This window comes from Haematobia irritans, chromosome 2 (assembly GCF_050003625.1).
Source record: "Haematobia irritans isolate KBUSLIRL chromosome 2, ASM5000362v1, whole genome shotgun sequence".
NCBI classification, from domain to species: Eukaryota; Metazoa; Arthropoda; class Insecta; order Diptera; family Muscidae; genus Haematobia; species Haematobia irritans.
The window spans coordinates 144,501,180-144,523,108 of NC_134398.1; the positions used below are offsets into that span (position 1 = coordinate 144,501,180).

General features: G+C 33.3%; 1 protein-coding gene across 3 annotated transcripts in view; it reads right to left on the reverse strand.

Moving 5' to 3' along the window:
- Positions 1-13,732: 13,732 nt before the first annotated feature.
- Positions 13,733-21,929, reverse strand: part of LOC142226430 (uncharacterized) — a 33,207-nt gene continuing 25,010 nt past the window's right edge. For all 3 annotated transcript variants that reach the window (XM_075296448.1, XM_075296450.1, XM_075296449.1), the window contains exon 3: positions 13,733-14,444. In XM_075296448.1, coding sequence (XP_075152563.1) covers positions 14,050-14,444 — 395 coding nt within the window. In that variant the 3' untranslated portion in view covers positions 13,733-14,049. The remainder of the gene's footprint in view (positions 14,445-21,929) is intronic.

A 21,929-nucleotide genomic window follows, 5' to 3' on the forward strand; every position in this document is an offset into this window, starting at 1 on the left:
GTGAAAGCTAGATCGTGGGAGAAACCGTGGTCCAATGGTTAGCATGCTCGCCTTGCATACAAAGGGTCATAGTTGCAATTCCAGTTTCAACCAGACACAAAAAAAGGGTTTCAGCAGTGGATTATCGCCTGTCAGTAATGATGGTGACAGCTGTGAGTATTTCAAAGTTTCTCAAAGTTCATATGTTTCGGTATAAAAATTTTATGTTTGGAACTCAAATTTTTAGCATATTATTTTTAAGTGCTAGCATATAATGTTCATAAACTAGTATAACATGTTTGGGACATATATGTTAATATGTTAGAACATATTATGTTTGGGACATCACCTTTTCTTAAATATAATATCTCTGGATGCAAACATATATTAATTTGGAATTTTAGTATAAACATCTATATGTTTAGAAACGTCAGATAGTGCAAGAGAAAAAAAGGGGAAAAATAAAGATGGCGATGGAGATAGATAACGAAAGACATCAACGTAACACAGTGAGAAAATTAAATGAGAATGGTGCTCCGCTTGAGAGACACATGTTTTATTTTGATAAATGAGCTTGCATTCATCAACATCAAACATTTTAACTGCTTAAATCTAAACATTATTCAATTTACACATTAAATTATGTATTTGGATATGCTTTGGGTGAAACATAAAGTATGTTAACATAGCACAGTACAAACAAAGTATGTTAACATAGCACGAAAGTCTCTTCGACTGAATAGTGAGCCTGAAATAGCAAGCTGTCACTATACCTAATCCAATCTAACCTATAAATCTGATCCCATTTCAACCAACCAAATTAGGTACGCATATTTAGAATGGTAATTCTATTATCTGTGCAAAATTTTAAGTTAATCGGAGTCAAATTTTGACAACCGGAGGTCATATGAGTGTGAACCGGTTTAATGATATATATGTGAGCTACATCTAAATCTGAACCGATTTCAACAAAATTTTACATTTATAATAAGAATGTCAATTCTTAGCTGATTTCAACCAAACATTGTGCAGAATTTAAAGAAAATCAGGGCAAAACTCCGGCTTTGGGACCATATAAGTACATATCGGGTGAAAGGTATATACACTCAAAAAAAGTTTACTTGGATCCAAATATTTTGACCTTCCCTTACAGATTTTGATTTTTATTGATTCCGAGCCAAAGATGCGGCTTGTTTAACATAAAAACATTTTGTAGCAACCTATTAAAATTAGGATAGAGTTCTCATTTAAGAAATTTTCATTCTATTTTAGCGGTATATTATTAAAGCCATTCACGTACAAACGAAAGAGAGTTAAAATCCAAACTATGGATATTACAAAGTAAAATTTATTTTCCTAATTCCAAAAGAACTTTAAACCAAAGATGCTAAATCCTCAAAATAAGTCTTAGCGTATATTTGAAGCTGTTTATTTTTAATATTCAATATTTCAAGTAATTGCGGGACGATTTCTTTAAATCATAAAAACGTTTATTTACTTTAAGTAAAACTTGCATCAAAGACATACGACTTTAGCGAGGGATGCAAATTTTCAAAATTTTAATAAAAACAAGTATATAAAGTAGAGGTGTGCACGTGACACGAAATTATCGTGACTCACGAACATTTTCGTGACTCACGCGTGAGTCGTGAGTCACGCTGACGGCAACGGCGTGCGTGTGCGTGAGCGTGATTAACCAACCAAATGTCGTGCGTGATCGTGAGTCACGAAAATAATATCTTCGTGAGTGTGCGTGAGTAACGAATTTCGGAAAAACACGCTCACGAAAATAATCCCGCTAACGAACATAAAATGCTTACGAGTTGAATTCATTTATAGTTTTAGTGACATCCTAAGTGGTAAGAGTTTTATAACGCACTCGATTTTAACCATACTCATGTGTTCAGTCAGGTTCTATAGGTAAATCACTCATAAAATTATTCGTGAGTCACGAAGTTTTTCGTGAGTCACGACATTTTTCGTGAGTCACGATATTTTTCGTGAGTCATGAGATTTAAAAGATTTTCGTGCGTGAGTATAAATTTTCTTTTCGTGAGCGTGCGTGACCGTGAGTCCTACCAAAAAATATCGTGCGTGAGTGTGCGTGAATAAGATTTCTCCGTCGTGAGTGTGCGTGAGCGTGAGCACAATATTACTCACGTGCACACCTCTAATATAAAGCAGTAAGTTCGGCCGGGCCGAATCTTAAATACCCACCACCATGAAACAAATATTATAGTTTCCTGTGAAAATTTCAAGGGGATTTGATGACAAGCAGATCAGTTCAACCAGTACCGAAGATAAATTCAAAGATTTTGCCTATGAAGACTAGATCAGATTCTCGATTGATAAGAATCATATTTGTTTGAGTTTTAGAGGAATCATAAACATCGTGTGCAAGTGTGCCACAAAACGATGAAATAACGCCTTGATTTAAAATCTAACATCTGTAGATTTTTACCCCCATTATTTAAATGATTACCAGAAGTAAAATCTGGAAAGTATAATTCAGTTTCAAGCAATTTTCATTATCAGTGCACATGGACCGATATTTACCATTTTCGGCACACCTCTTTATGTTCCTAAAATACTTCTAGATTTAAAATTTCATGCAAATTTGAAAAAAAAAACTATGGTTTCTAAAAGCCCAAGAAGTAAAATCGGGAGATCGGTCTATTTGGGAGATAAACCAAAACATGGACCAATACACCCCATTCTCGGCTCTCATATTTAAGGTCCTAAAATACCTCAAGATTTCTCATTTCAGGCAAATTAGATAAAAACTACGGATTCTAGAAGTCTAAAAAATAAAATCATTTCTTGCACACCTATTTATATTCCTAAAAACCTCCAGATTTTCGATTTCAGGAAAAGTGGACAACAATTACAGTTTCTAGAAGCCCAAAAAGTAAGATCGGGAGATCGGTCTATCTGATGGCTATATCAAAACATGGAACTATACTCACCATATTCGGCATACCTTTTTATGGTCCTAAAATACCTCTACACGCAAAAAAAATAATTCTTTCCTCCCAAACGAAATTTTAGACAAACAAAGTTCGTGTCTCATTTGCTTTTCGCTGTAAGGAAGTGTATTTGGAAGAAAAGTATATACTTTTTGTGATAAACGTTTATTCTTTTCCAGGATGTAAAAACAATTTCATAAAGACTAGCTCAAAAAGCATTGTTTTCTTGCTAATTGCATTGTCCCTCACATCTTTCTCACATCCACGAGGATTTTTAGTTCCTAACACCTTTTCCTGTAATACCAACAATGTAGAAGAAATTATACGATTTTATAAATTTTAAAAATTTTTTTTACCTTTCGCCTGGACGGAGAATCGAACCGCGGACCATGCACATTGTAAGCCAACACACTAACCACTGAGCTATGTACCTGTTATGGTCATCAATAGATAAATATCAATAGCATAGCTTGCGGCGCCCACGAACCGAATAAACAAAGTTTATTTAACAGAAACAAACATTTAGTTTGGCACCGTGGAGCAGTGGTAGCTACGTCCGACTCTCATGCCAAGGGTCGTGGGTAGAGGTGTGCACGTGACACGAAATTTTCGTGACTCACGAAAATTATCGTGACTCACGCGTGAGCCGTGAGTCACGATGGAGTCAATCTCGTGAGCGTGCGTGAGCGTGATCAAGCTGAAAATTTTCGTGCGTGAGCGTGAGTCACGAAAAAAAATTCTTCGTGAATGTGCGTGAGTAAAAATGTTTGATAATTACACTCACGAAAACAAAATCACGCTCACGATTTGAATCACGATAACTACTTTAATCACGCTCACGATTTAAATCACGCTCACGATTTTAATCACGCTCACGATTTGAATCACGCTCACGACTTGTATCACGCTCACGATTTGAATCACGCTCACGAGTTGAATCACGATCTCGATTTGAATCACGATCACGATGTCAATCGCATGGATTGTGTAATAGTTTTTTTTCATTTAAAATTAATTGATTAAAAAAGTAATGTTGAAGCGCTGGTTTTCGGTGCAAAGCCGAGTATAGTGCCGTTCCTTAAACAATAAAACCTTTTATAAAATATTGCTTTGTTTTTTTTTTCTAACGAAAATGAGAAATATTGTCGAAAAAGTGTACCATAAAAAATTTGTAGATTAAATAAAATTCGATTAACGAGTAAAGTAGAAAGTCGGGCCGGGCCGACTACATCATACCCCAAATCACCCCTACTGAATTAGTGAACATTGTTTGTAGGGTATCAATGATATAGGTTTGGGAAAACCACATCTCCAGATTTAATAACATTACTGGGTACATGGGAGTTTTATCATAATCTGAACAGATATGTCTGATATTAACATAGGAGTATAGTTGATTCTGAACCTACAGAGTTATTTAGTATGCTACTAATATTGAATCCTTTATTAAAAAAACTGGAAATCGCTCAATTAGTGTGGGTAATAAATTCAAATTTCTGAAAATAGGGTAATAGATTTATGTAATAGCTACATACAAGTCTCAATACGATCGGCTAATACATGTTTATTTGAAATTTGAGCAACATAGGTTAATAAATAAGAGTATTATGGTCAAATTTGGGAAAATCGATCTATGCATTTATATGGGAGCTATATCCATATATTGGTTGATACCACAGAGGGCTGCCTTGTGCTAAATTAGAGTAAGATCGGGTATTAGATAAGGCTACTATGGTTAGAAATAAAGTTACAAGGGGTACATTTTTCAAAAACGGGCGAAAAATATATATAAGAGCTATATCTAAATATGACCCGATTTGGATTATATTTTGCAGGTTTTGTTGATATTACAGGAGATTACCTTGTGCTAACTTTGAGTAAGATCGGTTAATAAATGAGGCCACAATGGTCAACAATAAGGTTATAAGGGGCAAATTTTGAAAATTGGGCGCTACATATATATGACAGCTATATCCAAATCTGCGGCCCTATGTTCCTCCTAGGAATTTCAGGAAAATATATATATATATCCAAATCTGCACCGATTTGGATGATATTTTGCACATAGAGTCAGTGGATTACATTGTGACAAATTTGACGCCGATCGGTTAGTAAATGAGCGTAATCTGACCCCATTTATCGAAATCGGGCGATACATATACATATATGGGAGCTATATCTAAATTCAATAGCGTTCGTCCTTGTGCCAATAAAGAGCCACATACCAAATTTAATCAAAATCGGTTAATAATTGCGACCGGAATCCTGCGAACAACAAATGCATGGACGGACGGACACCAAGGGCTAGATCAACTCAGGAGGTGATTCTGAGTCGATCGGTATATATGTATTTTAATTTCCATTAAGTTAGCATAGAAAAATATTTTAGTTCATTCGTACTAAGAAGTATTCAAACTTTCAATTAAGCCAACTGCCTAAACATTTGAGAATAACAATTCGAAAATTACCAAGAAGTATTTATTTTTGTCATTACAAATAAGTCATTATAACTCACCGCAATGTAATGCAACGTGTAATGACAGCTTTACTCCTGGTAATGCCAATTCTAATGAGATGTGGTTGCCTAGTTTTTGCTGGGTATATATATTATTTATCGTCAAATTAGCATTTCTACAGTCGTGAATGTGCGTAAATTCTTCACAAAATTTTTCGTGCATTTGTAACAATTCTCTGTCGCGAGTGTGAGCGTCAAGAACAATTTTCGTGCGTGAGTTTTGGAAAATAAATTCCTTCGTGAGTGTGCGTGAGCGCCTTGAAATTTTTTCGTGCGTGAGTGTGCGTGAGCAAAAAATTTCTTTCGTGAGTGTGCGTGAGCGTGATTTTTTAAAATAAATCCATTCGTGAGTGTGCGTGAGCGGCTCGAATATTTTTCGTGCGTGAGCGTGCGTGAGCAAAAATTTTCTTTCGTGAGTGTGCGTGAGCGTGAATGCCTCGAATTTTTTTCGTGCGTGAGTGTGCGTGAGTAGAATTTTTCTATCGCGAGTGTGCGTGAGCGTGATTTGTTAAAATAAATTCATTCGTGAGTGTTCGTGAGCCTGAGCGGTTCGAAAATTTTTCGTGCGTGAGTGTGCGTGAGTAAGATTTTTCTGTCGTGAGTGTGCGTGAGCGTGAGTAAAATATTACTCACGTGCACACCTCTAGTCGTGGGTTCGATCCCTGCTTCGGCCAAAGTTTTTTTTTGCTTTTGTTTTTTTTTTACATATATTCCAGATATATTCGGAAGATTCCGAAAAAATGTTCAACATTACATTGTACTATATTAAATTTTGAACTGTAAATTGTGTCTTATTAAAGACCTAAAGTCAGAAAAGAACAGTGTTTGATATAAACGAAATGGACTGTGTTGTTATTTCAAAAATAACTTTTTTTATTGAGAAAATAAAAATTTTGTAACAAACGAATTTTTTTGGTGATAAAAGTTTAAAATTTTCGAAGCAATTCAAAATACTCTAACAAAAGAAAAACGTTTTCGGTACACGTTTTCCAAACGTTTTTTTTTTCTTTGCGTGTAGATTTCCAATTTGAGGCAAGTTGGATAAAAACTACGGCTTCTATAAGCCCAAGAATAAAAACTGGAGATCGGTCTATATGGGGGCTATATAAAAAACATGGTCCGATACTCATCATTCTCAGCACACCTCTCTAGGGTTGTAAAATACCTCTAGATTTCTAATTTCAGGCAAATTGGATAAAAACTACGAATTCTATAAGCCCAAGACCCCATATCGGGAGATCGGTCTATATTCTAGAAGCCCAAGAAGTAAAATCGGGAAATCGGTTTATATGGGGGGCTATACCAAAACATAGACCGATACTCACCATTTTTGGCACACCTCTTTGTGGTCATAAAATACCTCTAGATTTCCAATTTCAGGCAAATTCGATAGAAAATAAGGTTTTTATAAGCCCAAGACCCCAAATCGGGAGGTCGTTTTATATGGGACTATATCTAAACTTGGACCGATATAGCCCATATTCGAACATGACCTGCCTGCAGACAAAAGACGAGTTTGTGCGAAATTTCAGCACGATTGCTTTATTATTGAAGACTGTAGCGTGTTACAACAGACAGACAGCCAGACAGACAGACGGACATGGCTATATCGTCTTAGAATTTCTCCCTGATCAAGAATAAATATACTTTATATAATCGATATTTCGATGTGTTACAAACGGAATGACAAACTTATTATACCCCCGTCACCATTCTATGGTGGTGGGTATAAAAAGAAATTTGTCCTCAATATTTTGTAAATTTCGCATCCTAAAATTAAGATTGCGTAATCTTTAATATAACGTATATATTTTTTCAGTGTATGGGAGCTATATCTATAAAGCGATTTCTTCCAAAATTGACTGCCAAATTTGAAGTCGATTGAACTAAACCTGCGACCTAGAGTTTGATCACAAAAGTGTGTTCACAGAGAGATGGACGGACGAATATGGCTAGTTCTTCTCAGGAAACGATCCTGAACATTATTGAAAAAGACACCATGTGTCTATCTCGTCTCCTTCTGGGAGTTGCAAACATGTACACTAACTTATAATACCCTGTTCCATAATAATTTAACGCAGGGTATAATAAATCGCGTCTTGTGCAAAATGGGTGTGCCTAAAAGTATGCTACAATAAAATTATTTAAGCAGTGATTTTAAAACTATGAAATTCCACATATTGTTGGAACAATTGATGGGATTTCACCAAATCTGTTAGGTGAAAGATAGGAATTTTAAAAACATTGTTAAATAAAAACTTATTTTCATCGAACTCCTTTAATGCTAGGTCACTAACCAATTCCCAAGCTACATATATGAAAACGGTGGTGTCCACAGATTCTAGAAAATTTGAAAATAGAGCAATATGTGTCCGTGATTTGTTGGTCTTTGAAATGTGAATCGTTATTTAGAAGGTTCAAATTAGAACCAATGTCGGATTTTGATTAGTTACGTCCTGATGCTTCGAAAATGGTTGGCCCAAACAAAAATAAATTGAAAACAAATTACCATTTCGTATTGGTAAAATAGCTTGTCAATTGAAGTTGAGAGAGATTACTGTGACAATAGACTTTTCATAAAATAGAAATTTAATGGCGTTTTCTTTTCTTGTAAAAAATGCGCATTTTTTGCATTTTGCCCGGAAAAATTACTTTTTAGGTTCTTTTCTAAAAAAAAAAACAGGCGAAAGTGCGAAAAGGCTTCAAATTCTGTTGTGAAAATAGCGCCACGCACACTCAGAAAAAAGTTTACTTGGATTCAAAGATTTTTACCTTCCCTTAAGGATTTTGGTATTGATTCCGAGCCAAAGATGTGGCTTCTTTAAAATAAAGAATTTTTTTAGCGACCTATCTGGCTTTAAATCTAGGAACAATAAAATTAAAATTGGGATACAGATCTCATTTATCAAATTTTCATTCTCTTTACGCAGTTTATTAATAACGCCACGGACACTCAGAAAAAAGTTTACTTGGATTCAAAGATTTTGACCTTCCCTTAAGGATTTTGGTATTGATTCCGAGCCAAAGATGTGGCTTCTTTAAAATAAAGAATTTTTTTAGCGTCCTATCTGGCTTTAAATCTAGGACCAATAAAATTAAAATTGGGATACAGATCTCATTTATCAAATTTACATTCTCTTTTCGCAGTTTATTAATAAAGGTACTCACGTACAAACAAATGCCAGTTTAAAAATCCAAATTATAACGGATACTTCAAAGTAAGAAATGTTTTCTTAATTCAAAAAAAACAAAAACTATAAACCAAAGACGCTAAATCCTCAAAATAAGTCTTTGCCTATATTTGAAGCGTTTTTATCTTAAATTTAAAGTTTTAATATTTCAGATAATTTAAGGACAATTTCTTTAAATCAAAAATGTGTTTCTTTGCTTTGCGGAAAATTAGCCTAAGTTCAAAGTTATGGGACTTTAACGGAGGGACACAAATTTACATAATTTGTGTCCTAAACTTAATGAAAAAAAAATTTAATTAAAATGTCATTATTTTAAAGAAATTTGTCCTTAATATTTTGTATATTTCGCATTTTAAAATTTAGGTTGCGTAATCTTTAATATCAATTAAATATTTTTTTCAGTGCATAGAGGCAAATTGCAGGCATTTTCAGCACTGCCCGCTGAAATGATAGCATTTTTTTAGGTTGCTGGTAACATTTTTTTGTCTGTACAGACAAAATGAAGGCAAACACTTTTTTCAGAAAAGAAACCACCATAAATGTTTCCAAAATACTGTCCAATCGATTTTTGACTTTAATTTTTTTTCGAAACTGTAAAAAGGCGAAAAATCGATCAATAAAAGCACACCGCGTTGGTCTAAAATTTAATTTTGGAAGATGGAATTATTTGTGTGTTTGTGTGTGTGTAAAGGACATCATCATAATATTGAAACGAAATAAAATGCGATTCTTCCCCATAATCACCTTCGCATTATTTTACTCTTTCAATATAATCGTGAATATGGTATTCATTTGTTCTCTACTCAGAGATTCTATAGTTAATAATTTAATAAGGAATAAATGGAAATTAATATACCTGACTTTGAAAGAATATTAATTAATATAGTGATATAAAAATAATATGCTTAACATTTCCAAATGCCAACAAGAAGTTCTGGCGTTTAATATCATAATGATAAAAAAACGGCATCCATTAAAATACACTTTCTACAAATTCCATGAAATAGTTATTTCTTCTTAACTTCACTAAGGAAAAGAAAACATTAAAATTGCATTATGGCTCTAGGGTGGATATGTCACCATAGCCTTTGCAGCGAAAGAGTGCTACACATAGTCATACAAAAGAATTCCAAGAAAAACTGCACTTGACAAACTATTATTGAAAATAAACAAGTGTATACTGCCGTAAGTTCGGCCAGGCCGACTCTTATGTACCCTCCACCATGGATTGCGTAGAAACTTTTGCGAAAGACTGTGATCCACAATCGAATTACTTGCGTTGTGGTAATATGTTACCAAATTTCAACCGAATCGGATAAATTTTGTTCTTCCAAGGGGCTCCGGAGGTCAAATCTGGGGATCGGTTTATATGGGGGCTATATATAATTATGGACCGATTTCGACCAATTTTTGCATGGGTGTGTGAGGCCATATACCAACATCATGGACCAAATTTCAACTGAATCAGATGAATTTTGGTCTTCCAAGAGGCTCCGGAGGTCAAATTTGGGTATCGGTTTATATGGGGGCTATATATAATTAGGGACCGATGTGGACCAATTTTTCCATAGTTGTTAGAGACCATATACTTACACCATGTACCAAATTTCAGCCGGATCGGATGAAATTTGCTTCTCTTAGAGGCTCCGCAAACCAAATCTTGGGATCGGTTTATATAGGGGCTTTATATAATTATGGACCGATGTGACCAATTTTTGCATGATTGTAAGAGATCATATACTTACACCATGCACCAAATTTCAGCCGGATCGGATGAAACTTGCTTCTCTTAGAGGCTCCGCCAGCCAAATCTGGGGATCGGTTTATATAGGGGCTATATATAATTAGGGACCGATGTGGACCAATGTTTGCATGATTGTTAGAGATCATATGCTAACACCATGTACCAAATTTCAGCCGGATCGGATGAAATTTGCTTCTCTTAGAGGCTCCGCAAGCCAAATCTGGGGATCGGTTTATATGGGGGCTTATATAATTGTGGATCGATGTGGACCAATGTTTGCATGGTTGTGAGAGACCATATACTAATACCATGTACCAAATTTCAACCGGATCGGATGAATTTTGCTCCTCCAAGAGGCTACGCAAGCCAACTCTGAGCGTTGGTTTATATGGGGGCTATATATAATTGTGGACCGATGTGGACCAATTTTTGCATGGTTGTGAGAGACCATATACTAACACCATGTACCAAATTTCAACCGGATCGAATGAGTTTTGCTCCTCCAAGAGGCTACGCAAGCCAAATCTGAGCATCGGTTTATATGGGGGCTATACGTAAAAGTGTCCCGCCATGGCCCATTTGAAATACCATCCGACCTACATCAATAACAACTATTTGTGGCAAGTTTCAAGTCGATAGCTTGTTTCGTTCGGAAGTTAGCGTGATTTCAACAGACGGACGCACGGACGGACGGACATGCTTAGATCGACTCAGAATTTCACCACGACCCAAAATATATATACTTTATGGGGTCTTAGACCAATATTTCGATGTGTTACAAACGGAATGACAAAGTTAATATACCCCCCATCCTATGGTGGAGGGTATAAACATTTCATTATTATTATTATTCGCAGAACACTCAAAGAGTTGGCCATAGTGTTAAAGAAAACAAAAAATTCTGAGAAAAAGGAATTAAGTTAAAAGTTAAGGAGTTCACTCTCTTAAATTTCAAAAGAAAATTTAAATTTAAAAAACAAATTGCGCGGTGCTGTTTCCATTGAATTTTCTATAGAAATACAATTGTGACAAAATGTTCTTTAGAAATAAAATTGTGACAAAATTTTCTTTGGAAATAAAATTTTGACAAAAATCTATAGAAATACAAATTTGACAAAATTTTCTTGTAGAAATAAAATGTTGACAAATTTTTCTATAGAAATAAAATTTTATATAGAAATAAAATTTTGACAAAATTTTCGATAGAAATAATATTTCAATAAAATTTTCTTGTAGAGATAACTTTTTGACAAAATTTTCTATAGAAATAAAATTTTGACAAAATTTTCTTGTAGAGAAAAAATCTTGACAAAATTTTCTAAAGAAAAAAATTTTGTCAAAATTTTTTTAGACATCAAATTTTGACAAAATTTTCTATACAAATAAAATTTTGACAAATTTTCTATAGAAAAAAAAATTGATAAAATTTTGACAAAACTTTCTATACAAATAAAATTTTGTTTAGTTTTGTTAGTTGACCTTTGGAATTTTACAATTTTGGGAATATTTGTTTGGCTGAGGTCATGGACTAATGAAAAATGCTGGTGTTAATGTTTTTCATTACTTTTTATTGAAATATTGCTATTCTCGGATATTTCGATACACCATCGGTGATCATCTTCAGCGAGATATTATCTATAAATTGTAATAATTTAAATATTTTACAATATTTTTCTATAGAAATAAAATTTTATACAGAAATATAATTTTGACAAAATTTTCTATAGAAATAATATTTTAGCAAATTTTTTTATAGAAATAAAATTTTAATAAAATTTTCTATAGAAATAAAATTTTGACAAAATTTTCTTGTAGAAAAAAAATCTTGACAAAATTTTCTAAAGAAATAAAATTTTGTCAAAAATTTTTTTAGACATCAAATTTTGACAAAAATTTTCTATACAAATAAAATTTTGACAAAATTTTCTATAGAAATAAAATTTTGACAAAATTTTCTATAGAAATATAATTTTGACAAAATTTTCTATAGAAAAAAAAATTGATAAAATGTTGACAAAATTTTCTATAGAAATAAAATCTTAATTGTTGTTTTTGATCTCAGCTTAAAACCATGCATTGACTAAACTACAAGTGTAGCTTAACCAACAGAGGAAAAGTATGCTTGTCAAATTTATTTGGGCAACGCCCTATAGACTGCAAGATTGCTGGATGTACAGCTGTTTCGGAATTACCACATTCCTCATCAACATCCTCTACTTGCAGCAAAACTATCAACAACAATAATGATTGAAGAGAAACCAACAATAAAAAACACAACGAATGAAATAAAATCTTGACAAAATTTTCTATAGAAAAAACATTTATAAAATTTTGACAATATTTTCTATAGAAATAAAATTTTGACAAAATTTTCTATAGAAATAAAATTTTGACAAAATTTTCTTGTAGAGATAAAATGTTGACAAAATTTTTATAGTAATAAAATTTTGACAAAATTTTCTATAGAAATAAAATGTTGACAAAATTTTCTATAGAAATAAAATTTTAACAAAATTTTCTGTAGAAATAAAATTTTGACAAAATTTTCTATAGAAATTAAATTTTAATAAAATTTTCTTGTAGAGATAACATTTTGACAAAATTATCTATAGAAATAAAATTTTATATATAAATAAAATCTTGACAAAGTTTTCTATAGAAATAAAATTTTGACAAAATTTTCTATAGAAATAAAATTTTAACAAAATTTTCTATAGAAATAAAATTTTGAAAAACAAATTCTACAGAAATACAAATTTGACAAAATTTTCTTGTAGAAATAAAATTCTGAATTTTCTATAGAAATAAAATGTTGGAAAAAAAATCTATAGAAATAAAATTTTGACAAAATTTGGACAAAATTTTCTATAGAAATAAAATTTTAGCAAATTTTTCTATAGAAATAAAATTTTAATAAAATTTTCTATAGAAATTAAATTTTGACAAAATTTTCTTATAGAGAAAAAGTCTTGACAAAATTTTCTAAAGAAATAAAATGTTAATAAAATTTTCTTGTAGAGATAACATTTTGACAAAATTTTCTATAGAAATAAAATTTTGACAAAATTTTCTATAGAAAGAAAATGTTGACAAAATTTTCTATAGAAATAAAATTGTAATAAAATTTTCTTGTAGAGATAACATTTTGACAAATTTTCTATAGAAATAAAATTTTGTCAACATTTTCAATAGAAAAAAAATTTGGCAAAATTTTTCAAAATAAATTTTGTTGTTTGGTAGTTTCTTCGTAAAATTTTCTCCAAATTTTGGTAGTTTATTTTTGACTTGAGTGCCAACCGTGGTTACAAATCACGAATAATAAAACATTAGATAAATATTTCTATTAATTTATTCTATATTTATTGCAAAACTTAAAGAATATTTCTATATAAAACTGTTATTTTAATTGTTATGGAAATCTTAAATCGATTAACCTAAACTTAATAACGACTCAATATTTGAGGATTTTTTCGTTCATTTTTCTAAATGTTTTATTAAGACAAACAATAATGGAATAAGACGGAATAAAATTTGAAAACAAACAAAAAAACATTAAATGAAAATATCTCGGTACTCTTTCACGTGGATATATAAAACAGATCCCTCCCCAGTCCTCTGTCGCCTATAGAAAGGCTCGTAGAGGGAACGAGTACTTCAGTTTCTTCTTAATACTGCAGCAATAGACACACACAAGGCCGTCAATCCCAAAACGGTCCACTTGGAATTGCCCAATGATGTACTGCCATTGCAACCATCTTCGTCACAGGCACAAATAAGTTGTGTGTAACCTTCATGGTCGTCACTAAAACAGCTGAGACCACTTTCAACTTGGGCCTTGTCACGTATCCAGCCGCATTCACGTACTACGCGATGCTCTCCTGTCACTTCGATTTTCAGCACAGTTTTACGGCAAAAAGCCTCTTGGGCATTGGTCACTTCACATTCCTTGAGGAACTGATCACTGATGGGTGCTCCAGGTGTGCTTAAACGTAAATTGGTACAATCTTCTTCTCTGTGGGAGTTGCATTGATGACAGCGAATGGCATTGACTGGAAAGAAAAAATAATTTAAAATAAAAAGAATTAACAAATGGAAATATTGAATAAATTTTTAGAAAGCGAAGATATTTTTTGTAGCTCTTGAAATATTGTTAACAACAACATATAGCATTAATTAATTTAGTTTAATTTATTAACAGTGAATCCTCAAACTTAAAGTTTGATTGGATTAAAAGTAATTCAATATTAATTAAAATTAAAAAATAAGTTAAATTTAAAATTAAATTTAGTTTCAAATTTTAACATTAATTTTTTTATATTAATTCATTTTCTAATAAAATTAACACCGTAAATGTGGAAAAAATTTAGGAAATAGTCGGTATCCATTTATCATATGTTTCGCTGTAATTTAAAATTAATTTTAATTAATAATTATATTATATTTAAAACTCAATTTAGTTTAAAATTTTAACATTAAATTTTCTAATATTAATGTTAAAATTAATTTTATTTTTTTTTATACCCACCACCATAGAATGGTGACGGGGGTATAATAAGTTTGTCATTCCGTTTGTAACACATCGAAATATCGATTTCCGACTATATAAAGTATATATATTCTTGATCAGGGAGAAATTCTAAGACGATATAACGATGTCCGTCTGTCCGTCTGTCTGTCTGTCTGTCTGTTGTAATCACGCTACAGCCTTCAATAATGAAGCAATCGTGCTGAAATTTTGCACAAACTCGTCTTTTGTCTGCAGGCAGGTCAAGTTCGAAGATGGGCTATATCGGTCCAGGTTTTTATATAGTCCCCATATAAACCGACCTCCCGATTTTGGGTCTTGGGCTTATAGAAATCGTAGTTTTTATCCAATTTGCCTGAAATTTGAAATCTAGAGGTATTTTATGACCATAAAGAGGTGTGTCAAAAAAGGTGAGTATCGGTCCATGTTTTGGTATAGCCCCCATATAGACCGATCTCCCGATTTGAATTCTTGGGCTTATAGAAACCGCAGTTTTTATTCAATTTACCTGAAATTGGAAATCTAGAGGTATTGTAGGACCACAAATACGTGTGCCAAAAATTGTGAGTATCGGTCCATGTTTTGGTATAGCCCCCATATAGACCGATCTCCCGATTTGACTTCTTGGGCTTATAGAAACCGCAGTTTTTATTCAATTTACCTGAAATTGGAAATCTAGTGGTATTGTAGGACCGCAAATACGTGTGCCAAAAATTGTGAGTATCGGTCCATGTTTTGAGATGGTCCCCATATAAAACGACCTCCCGATTTGGGGTCTTGGGCTTCTAGAATCCGAAGTTTTTATCCTATTTGCCTGAAATTGGAAATCTAGAGGTATTTTCGGGTCATAAAGAGGTGTGCCGAAAACGGTTAGTATCGGTCCATATTTTAGTATAGCCCCCATAAGAACGATCTCCCGATTTAACCCCTTGGGTTTCTAGAAACCGTAGTTTTTATCTGATTTGCTTGAAATTGTAAATATTCTGGTATTGTAGGCTCACAAAAACGTGTATCGGATTATGTTTTTATCGGTCCATTTGGAAATGCCTCCATATAGACCGACTTCACTTCTTGAGGGTGTAGAAGGCGCACTGATCATGAAAATTGCTTGAAACTCAATGTAAAATTTCCAGATTTTACTTCTACAGATTTAAGATTTCAAATCAAGACGTTATTTTATAATTTTCTTGCACACTTGCAAGATATGTTAATGATTCCTCTAAAACTCAAACAAAAATGGTTCTTATAAATCCAGAATCTGATATAGTCCTCATAGGTGAAATCTTTAAATTTATCTTCGGGAAGTGTCCTCAAGTCCTCAAGCCCTCCTGAAATTTCAAAGGAAACCCTAATATTTGGTTCATGGTGGTGTGTATTTAAGATTCGGCCCGGCCGAACTTAGTGCTGTATATACTTGTTTTTTTTTTTAATTTGATAACAAACAATTTAGTTTAACTCATATACGGCGAAACCTCGCAAACTTGGATGTTCTGAAAATCAGACTCCTATCAAAAATTCAACATTCTAAATAAATTTCGCTTTTAATTTTAATCTTGATTTTTAATTAAAATTTTAATTATTGTTAAACGTACCCCATGACATAATTTAATTTTAATTTATGGCATTAATAAATGTTGTTTAAAGTAAAGTTTAATTTAAAATTATACCAATATTTGTTTTCTAACTATTATTTGAAATTTTGGTTTTCATTTTAACTTTGATTTTTAATATAAATTCTAAATCAAACCTTGTGACATAAAAATAAATAATTTTGTTTATGTTAGTGAAACCTCCAAAGCAGACACCTCCCAAAGTTTTTTTCTAAACTTCTTTAAACGTTTTCTATATGCATGCACATTAAACGTTTTCTAACATTAAAATTAACCATCCAAATGTGGGCAAAATTTAGGCGACCGCGGGTGTCCATTTCTCATTGGTTTTGCTGTCATTTTTGTATAATAATTTTAATTAATATTAAATTATTTAATAAATAATTAAACTAATATTATTATTATTATTAATTTTAATTTTACTTTTACTATTACTTTAAATTTGTTTTAATTTTAACTAAAAGTTTCATTTTAATTTTTAATTTCAATTTTGTTTATTTTAAACATACCTTTGAAAAAACCCTCTCAAACTAGGATACTCTGAAAAACGTACACCATTTAAAAGTTTAACATTTTCGTTATACGTTTCCTATATTATCACATTAAAATTAACCTCCCAAATGTGGACAATACGTATTTAGGCGACCGTACATAGAAAAAAATAGTTTTTGTCTACAATCACGAAATTAATCGATTCAATTAAAAATTTAATTGATACTATAAATTTCTGTGATTGATTTTTGTTTCAATTAAAAAATTTCTTGAACCAATTAAATTTTTAATTAAAAATTTCTTAGAATTCAATTAAAATATTACGAGGGCAGTTCGGAAACTTCTTAGCCTATCAATGAAAGAGAATAGTTAGTTTTTCAAAACAATTTCTCATTTTATACCCTCCACCATAGGATGAGGGGTATATTAACTTTGTCATTCCGTTTGTAACACATCGAAATATTGCTCTAAGACCCCATAAAGTATATATATTCTGGGTCGTGATGAAATTCTGAGTCGATCTGAGCATGTCCGTCCGTCCATCTGTTGAAATCACGCTAACTTCCGAACGAAACAAGCTATCGACTTAAAACTTGGCACAAGTAGTTGTTATTGATGTAGGTATTGCAAATGGGCCATATCGGTCCACTTTTACGTATAGCCCCCATATAAACGGACCTCCAAATTTGGCTTGCGGATCCTCTAAGAGAAGCAAATTTCATCCGATCCAGCTGAAATTTGGTACATGGTGTTATTTGGTCATGGTCTATAACAACCATGCAAAAATTTGTCCACATCGATCCATAATTATATATAGACCCCATATAAACCGATCTCCCGATTTGGCTTGCGGAGCCTCTAAGAGAAGCAAATTTCATGCGATCCGGCTGAAATTTGGTACATGGTGTTAGTATATGGTCTCTAATGACCATGCAAAAATTGGTCCACATCGGTCCATAATTATATATAGCCCCCATATAAACCGATAACCAGATTTGACCTCCTAAGCCTCTTGGAAGACCAACATTCATCTGATTCAGTTGAAATTTGGTACGTGGTGTTAATATCTGGCCTTAAATACCCATGCAATCATTGGTCGAAATCGGTCCATAATTATATATAGGCACCATATAAACCGATCCCCAGAATTGACTTCCGGAGCCCCTTGGAAGAGAAAAATTCATCCGATTCGGTTGAAATTTGATACGTGATGTTAGTATATGGTATCCAACAACCATACATAAATTGGTTCATATCAGTCCATAATTATATATTGCCCCCATATGAACCGATCCCCAGATTTGAACTCCGGTGCCTTTTGGAGAAGCAAAATGCATCTGATCTGGTTGAAATTTGGTACGTGGTGGTAGTATATGATATTTAACAACCATGCCAAAAGTGGTCCATATCAGTCCATAATCATATATAGCCCCCATATAAACCGATCCCGAGATTTGGTTTTGGAGCCTCTTGGAGGAGCAAATTTCATCCGAGTCAGTTGAAATTTGTTACATTGTGCTAGTATATGGCCGTTAGGTTAGGTTAGGTTAGATGGCACCCCGAGGTATCAGGCTCACTTAGACTATTCAGTCCATTGTGATACCACATTGGTGAACTTCTCTCTTATCACTGAGTGCTGCCCGATTCAAGCCCGATGACAAGGGACCTCCCTTTTACAGCCGAGTCCGAACGGCGTTCCACATTGCAGTCAAACCACTTAGAGAAGCTTTTAAACCCTCAGAAATGTCACCAGCATTACTGAGGTGGGATAATCCACCGCTGTAAAACTTTTTGGTGTTCGGTCGAAGCAGGAATCGAACCCACGACCTTGTGTATGCAAGGCGGGCATGGTAACCATTGCACCACGATGGTTCCCTATATGGCCGTTATCAACCATGCCTAACTAGGTCCATATCGGTCTATAGTTATATATAGCCCTGAGATAAATCGATCCCCATATAAGCGACCCCATATTTCAATTCTGGCTCTCCACGTACCGTGCAAAAGTCCATATCGATTCGTAATTATTTGTAGATTTACCTATACATAACTTTTTTGTCCAATATATACCACGTATGGACTAACTCACAATTTATAAAACGAAGTTAAGAAGGTTTAAGATACCTTGCCATCGGTAAGTATTACCACAACGCAAGTAATTCGATTGTGGATGACAGTCTTTCGCTGAAGTTTCTATTCAATCCATGGTGGAGGGTACATAAGATTCGGCCTGGCCGAACTTACGGCCGTATATACTTGTTATATAGTAGAAGATTTCGAAAACTTGAAAATAAATAAACAAACTTAAAATGAAATCGTATGCAAAAATTTCCCCATTCTCCCATGATTATTACTCCTTGTTAGCTATTTCATGGTCATATGATTTGGATAACACAATATCCTTGGAGAAACTTGAATATCATTTAATTTGTTGCAAATTGTGACAAATTCCCAAGGAATTTCGCACAATGCAATGGTCACTTTGAAACCCCATGCAAGAAAAAATCGCCAACACTCTTTTTTTTGGCCAAGAATTGAATGAATAATTTATCACCCAAGTGGCGCCAATGAGGTGCGTAACGCAATTTTCTGACTCTCATCTTACCACCCGTTTGCTTTCATGGTTCTAGGAAATGGGGGGAGGGGTTCTATTCTTGCATTTTATTATCGCAAAAATTTGGATAGCATTAAAAAAAGGACTAAATACGTTACACAGTTTCTGCCAATCATGTGATAGTTGGATATGGCTATAATACAAGACATCCATTAGGATGATATATCACCCACTGGGTGTTATATTCATCACAATTTATTTTAGCTTTTTTTAATATGGTCGTCTATATGATGCCAAAATAATTCTGAAAAGTTTATAATCATACTTGAGAAAATTATAATGGTGTTATTGTTTAATTATACTAAAAGAGCCAGAAAAAAAAGAACAAAGAAGATGTTATAAAATCTCAATAATGGCATTGTGATAAATTGCAATTGATAGAAAATTAAATAAATCAAAATTAATGGATATCCATAAGTGATTAGACATTGTAAAATTTTATGTGGTGCTTAAATGCAAAATTAAATAAATGAAAATTAATGAGTTTTATATCAAGGAATAACATTCTATCTAATAAATGAGATTATTCCTACACTCAAAAAAAGTTTACTCGGATCCAAAGACTTTGACCTTCCATTAAGGATTTTAGTATTGTTTCCGAGCCAAATATGCGGCAAATAGAATTAGAATTCGGATACGTGTCTTATATATGTAATTTTAATTCCCTTTTTGCTATGTATTAAAACAGCCATTCGCTAATTTAACAAGTATATACAGCAGTAAGTTCGGCCGGGCCGAATCTTAAATACCCACCACCATGAACCAAATACTAGGGTTTCCTTTGAAATTTCATGAGGGCTTGAGGACTTGAGGACACTTCCCGAAGATAAATTTAAAGATTTCTCCTATGAAGACTATATCAGATTCTGGATTTATAAGAACCATTTTTGTTTGAGTTTTAGAGGAATTATTAACATCTCTTGTAAGTGTGCAAGAAAATTATAAAATAACGTCTTGATTAGAAATCTTAAATCTCTAGAAGTAAAATCTGGAAATTTTACATTGAGTTTCAAGCAATTTTCATGATCAGTGCGCCTTCTACACCCTCAAGAAGTGAAGTCGGTCTATATGGAGGCATTACCAAATGTACCGATAAAAACTTAACCCAATACACGTTTTTGTGAGCCTAAAATAACAGAATATTTACAATTTCAGGCATATCAGATAAAAACTACGGTTTCTAGAAACCCAAGGAGTTAAATCGGGAGATCCTTCTTATGGGGGCTATACTAAAATATGGACCGATACTCACCATTTTCGGCACATCTCTTTGTGACCCGAAAATACCTCTAGACTTCCAATTTCAGGCAAATAGGATAAAAACTTCGGATTCTAGAAGCCCAAGAAGTAAAATTGGGAAATCGATCTATATGGGGGCTATACCAAAATATGGACCGATACTCACCATTTTCGGCACACCTCTTTATGGTCTTAAAATACCTCTAGATTTCCAATTTCAGACAAATTGGATAAAAACTACGGTTTCTATAAGCCCAAGACCCCAAATCGGGAGATCGGTCTATATGGGGGCTATACCAAAATATGGACCGATACTCACAATTTTCGGCACACGTATTTGTGGTCCTACAATACCTCTATATTTCCAATTTCAGGTAAATTTAATAAAAACTGGGATTTCTATAAGCCCAAGAAGTAAAATCGGGAGATTGGTCTATATGGGGGCTATACCAAAATATGGACCGATACTCACAATTTTTGGCACACATATTTGTGGTCCTACAATACCTCTAGATTTCCAATTTCAGATAAATTGAATAAAAACTGCGGTTTCTATAAGCCCAAGAAGTAAAATCGGGAGATCGGTCTATATGGGGGCTATACCAAAATATGGACCGATACTCACAATTTTTGGCACACGTCTTTGTGGTCCTACAGTACCTCTAGATTTCCAATTTCAGGTAAATTGAATAAAAACTGCGGTTTCTATAAGCCCAAGAAGTAAAATCGGGAGATCGGTCTATATGGGGGCTATACCAAAATATGGACCGATACTCACAATTTTTGGCACACGTATTTGTGGTCCTACAGTACCTCTAGATTTCCAATTTCAGGTAAATTGAATAAAAACTGCGGTTTCTATAAGCCCAAGAAGTAAAATCGGGAGATCGGTCTATATGGGGGCTATACCAAAATATGGACCGATACTCACAATTTTTGGCACACGTATTTGTGGTCCTACAATACCTCTAGATTTCCAATTTCAGGTAAATTGAATAAAAACTGCGGTTTCTATAAGCCCAAGAAGTAAAATCGGGAGATCGGTCTATATGGG